General features: G+C 59.5%; 1 protein-coding gene across 1 annotated transcript; it reads left to right on the plus strand.

Annotated features, from left to right (window-relative positions):
- Nucleotides 1-2,780: 2,780 nt before the first annotated feature.
- CDK5R2 (cyclin dependent kinase 5 regulatory subunit 2) lies at nucleotides 2,781-4,263 on the plus strand. The gene has a single exon (XM_079924423.1). It carries the CDS (start codon nucleotides 3,037-3,039, stop codon nucleotides 4,144-4,146), a length of 1,110 nt encoding a protein of 369 aa, XP_079780549.1. The 5' UTR covers nucleotides 2,781-3,036; the 3' UTR covers nucleotides 4,147-4,263.
- Nucleotides 4,264-4,871: the final 608 nt, after the last annotated feature.

Raw genomic sequence — 4,871 nt, forward strand, 5'->3', positions numbered from 1 at the left:
TTTTAAGTTCAATCCCAAGATATTATCTTATTTCTTCAATATTCTTTTTTTTTTGTCTGATAATAAAAATATGTAGAATTCCTGCATTTTAGTATGAAGAATGGGAGGCCCAGAGAGCTGAAATGACTTCCCCAAGTCATACAATTTATAAGCTGTGGACTAAAACTCCTGACTCCTAGACTGTGACCTCTCAGAAAAAAAGGTAAAAACAGCCAATGGGCAGAAGAGTCTGCGCAGCATTGCCTGGGGATGTTCCCTTAAAGATGGGCCTCAACTGGGGAATTCCCTGGCCGTCCACTGTCCTTCCGTAAAGCCTGCCTTCTCATGACGCCTTTCTGGTTTCACTGTGCTTACCCCTCTTGGCCTCCACCCTGGAGAGATATAACCTCCCTCTCTCCTCCCTCAATTCTGTCAGCATTTTTTGTAAAAGAAACGCCGTCACTCTTTATGGATTTGTTTTTATTATTTTGTCTGCTTGTCCTTTAAAATTCCATCCATATTCATCTTCCACATCTTTGACTAGGAACTCAGAGCTCGGCTCTTAACTAAGTTGTTATGTAGCAGTTGCTGCTGGCGGGGGAAGAGGTTAGAAAGATTGATGTTAGAAGGAGCATCAGTTCCCTCCCAATCAATCCAAAAAAGCTTCTTGGAAGAGATGGAATTTCAAGAGCTTGACGAAGGCAGGTTGGTGGTCTGAGGGAGGGGCCTGGCACAGTGATAGGAGCTCAGAGTTTCAAGAGATAACCAGAGTAGGAGGGTGGTGAGCATGTCAGCCAAAGAGAGAGGGTCTGAGGTAGGGCAAGATGAAGAGTGAGAAGAGGCAGTAAGGTCTTTTAAGGTACCTGGTTTGGGGACCCCAAAGCAGAGGAGGGAACTCTCAATTCTAAAAGGACAACAGGAGGTCGCTGCTGGGCCTGGAGTGGGGATACCATCGTGGTGACATCTGTGGGTGCTGCATAGACTCTTGTCCTAAATGACACGAGCAATAGGCCTTATGTCAGTGAGGGACTCCTAGGAGGACCCACGTGCCATTCAGATCCACGTGCCCGGTATCTCTGCCAGTGCACCTCAGTCTCTATGGGGCCTGTCCTTAACTACTGGTGAGCCAACTGTTCCTTGGGTGCCAGATAAAGGCTGACTCAGAAAGCCTTGTAGGAGGAAGTAGGGCCAATTACAGAAGCTGAAAAGAGGGAACATTCTTCTGTAACTATAGGGAGAATGAGAGGTTGGGCAGGTCAGCTTGAGCTGTGAGAGAATAAAGATCAGATCTAAGGGAGCAGGAGAGACCCCACTGAGAAAGTACAGATGGGCGCTGAGTCAGGGAGGTGTACAAGCTGGCCTGTGTATGGTGGTGTACGGTGGTAGAGAGGTGGGGAATCAATACAGCTAGACCACAGGCCCCCACAGGGGCAGGCCTGTGGGACAGCTGAGAAGAGCTGGTGCCTCTGATTCTGGAATCCTCTCTGGAATGAACTAGGTACACACATGCATATGTACCAACCCTGACAGCAGTGGATCCTTGGAGGTGTCTTGGTGGTCTCTGAGGAACATGGAGGTGACTCCAGGGCCAATTCTGAGAATTCTGCTGAATCCATAGGCCAAGGCTTCTCTCCCCCATGAAACCCATACCTACCTCCAAGGCCCACTTAAGAAACCAGAAGACCTCCTGTGTTGGGGAGCCAGAGAGCAGGCCAGACTGCCTTCTACAGTTCTACAAGGCAGATAGAACAGCCCAGAACCAGCTGGGCTAAGGAGGTGCAGGTAAGGCCCAGCGAGTACCAAATCCAGGGCAAAGGCCTTGTGGGTGCCAAGGAGGGAACAGACCCAGAGAGAAATGGGCAGGATCCAGCCTAACAGCGTGCAGCTGGGAACGGGGACAGCTAGGACCTGAATGGCAGGGAGCATGTAACAACGAAAATCCATCTCAGCCTGGACCCAGGCTGGGCTGGAGGTGGGACCAACGCTCCTGGGCCTCCCTTCTCACAGGAGGCCCATCTGCTATCTGAGCCTGGGCAGACCAATTTCCAGACTTTTCCCAGGGACCAACCACCCATCATCCACCCAAGTGTGGAATCAGGGGATCTGGGTTGGGGGAGGGGGCAAAGAGCACAAGAGCAGTGGCCCAGGGACCAGAGCTCATGGCCTCTCATCACAGACTCAGCAGCAGAGAATCAGGTCGGCAAACGGTGGCCTCAGGGACAAATCTGAGCGTCTTGCCACCCCCCAGAGTGAGGACCCTTAAGGAGTCGGCTTGTGACCTTCAGGAAGGCCAGGGCCCAGCCAGCACCCCATCACAGGCAGAACAAGAATGTGCCTTCTGCAGCCCTCCCAGGCGGCCTTGTAGGGGGAATGGAGGGGAGGAGAGCTAAGAGGGAATCAACCGACTGCTAGATTGGACGAGCCGGTGCAGTGCGACCCAGCTGGGGCCAGGGCCCCTCGATGAAGGCATTCACTCCTCACGCTGCCCCCCAACACATAATCAAAAGGGGGGAGAGGCTGTTCCCATGGCATCTCTGCTATCGCGATCCAGTGCATCAAAACAAGTTGACTCGGGGCCCTAGGACCTGGAGGGCTAGGTGGGAGCAGCCCCCCCGTCCACCCCGCCCACCCCACCCACCGGCTCTGACCCTGAGGAGGCCCTCGAACCAGCCACCTCCTCCTCCTTACCCCTTTCCCGTGAAGGGAAAGGACCAGAGACAGAGTTGGGGGATGGGCGGGACTTGAGATTGGCATGCGAGATTCTATTGGGCAGCGGAGCTGCCGGTTATGAGGGCAGCTCAGGCGAGGATTGGCTGCGTGAGGCGGGGCGCGGCGCGGCGAAGACGGGGCCCAAGGGGTGGGGCTGACGCTGCAGCTGGCGCAGCTGAGACTCTCAGCAGCCGGCGCCGAGCAGCCGAGCAGCCACCTTCTACTGCCCGTTCCCGCGCCCGGGCCGGGGCTGGGCCCCCACCTCCGGGTCCCCGGGGGCTGCAGCAGCGGGCAGCGGCGCCGCCCGCGGTTCCCGCCGGGGCCCGGGCGCCGGCCCCGCTCTGCAGGATGGGCACGGTGCTGTCTCTTTCCCCCGCCTCCTCGGCCAAGGGCCGGAGGCCCGGCGGGCTGCCCGAGGAGAAGAAGAAGGCGCCGCCCTCGGGAGACGAGGCGCTGGGGGGATACGGGGCGCCGCCAGTAGGCAAGGGCGGTAAAGGCGAGAGCCGGCTCAAGCGGCCGTCCGTGCTCATCTCGGCGCTCACCTGGAAGCGGCTGGTGGCCGCGTCTGCCAAGAAGAAGAAAGGCAGCAAGAAGGTGACGCCCAAGCCGGCGTCCACCGGCGCGGACTCCCTCGTCCAGCAACGCAACCGCGAGAACCTTCTCCGCAAGGGTCGGGACCCCCCCGACGGCGGCGGCGCCGCCAAGCCCCTGGCGGTGCCCGTGCCCACCGTGCCCGCGGCCGCCGCCACCTGCGAGCCGCCGTCGGGGGGCAGCGCCGTCGCCCCACCTCCAGGCTCCGGTGGAGGGAAACCGCCGCCGCCGCCGCCCCCAGCCCCGCAGGCGGCGCCGCCGGTACCTGGCGGCTCGCCGCGGCGGGTCATCGTGCAGGCGTCTACGGGAGAGCTGCTGCGCTGCCTGGGCGACTTCGTGTGCCGACGCTGCTACCGTCTCAAGGAGCTAAGCCCAGGCGAGCTGGTGGGCTGGTTCCGCGGAGTGGACCGCTCGCTGCTGCTGCAGGGCTGGCAAGACCAGGCCTTCATTACGCCCGCCAACCTGGTGTTCGTGTACCTGCTGTGCCGCGAGTCGCTGCGCGGGGATGAGCTGGCGTCGGCCGCCGAGCTGCAGGCTGCCTTCCTCACCTGCCTCTACCTCGCCTACTCCTACATGGGCAACGAGATCTCCTACCCGCTCAAGCCCTTCCTCGTGGAGCCCGACAAGGAGCGCTTCTGGCAACGCTGCCTGCGCCTCATCCAGCGGCTCAGTCCGCAGATGCTGCGGCTCAACGCCGACCCCCACTTCTTCACGCAGGTCTTCCAAGACCTCAAGAACGAGGGCGAGGCCGCTGCCGGCGCCGGGGGTCCTCCCAGCGGGGGAGCGCCCGCGGCCTCCTCCTCCTCGGCCGCCAGGGACAGCTGCGCGACTGGAGCCAAGCACTGGACTATGAACCTGGACCGCTAGGGATACCCAAGGGCCGCGCCCACCCCCCGCCCCAACCCCTGACACACACTCGGAGCCCCCGGGACCATCAAGACGCCGCCGCTGTTACCGCCGCTCCGCGCCGTGGCCGGAGGAGGAGCCGCCCCTGTCCCGCAGGGGAAGGTGGAGGCCAGGATGCCAGAGGCCGCGGCGTTTGGATTTGCTGGGCGCAGGGTGGGGGTGGGGGATGAGCGCGGGAGGGGAACCCCCAACCTCACCCTTTCTGTCTGCGCCCCCATCTCTCCAATTCTACCCTGGTCTCCCCCTTCCCTTCTCTGTGTCTGTAAGTTCATCTCCCTCGGATTTGTCCATTTCTTCATCTCCTTCCTGTATTTTCACCTTCCCTCCTTCCTTCATCTTCTGCCTTCCCAACTTCCTCCTTGCCTTTCCATTTTCCATTCTTTGGGTGTGTATTTCCGTCTCCATCTTACCCCCTACCTATCTCTCATTGCCCCGTTTATCTTTCTGCACCTGTGTCCCCATCTCCCCTTCTTTTCTTTTTCCTCGCTCCTGGCATGTGTCACCATCTTCCCTCCTGTCTGCCTTCCCCCCTCCGCCTGTGTTAGCTTGCATTTCTTCCCCCAACTGAGCCCCTGTACTCTCTTCCCCAGGCCAAAGGGAATATTAGTTCTTAATTTGGATCGGCTGAGGTACTGCGAGACACTGCAGCCCCAGGAGCCCAGACAACCACCAGGATGGTCCTTCGC

This window comes from Stenella coeruleoalba (assembly GCF_951394435.1).
Source record: "Stenella coeruleoalba genome assembly, chromosome: 6".
Classification (NCBI taxonomy): Eukaryota; Metazoa; Chordata; class Mammalia; order Artiodactyla; family Delphinidae; genus Stenella; species Stenella coeruleoalba.

What these genes read in the sequence shown, in the direction of transcription:
- CDK5R2 (XM_079924423.1), top strand. Translation starts at nt 3,037, where the DNA reads ATGGGCACGGTGCTGTCTCTTTCCCCCGCCTCCTCGGCCAAGGGCCGG.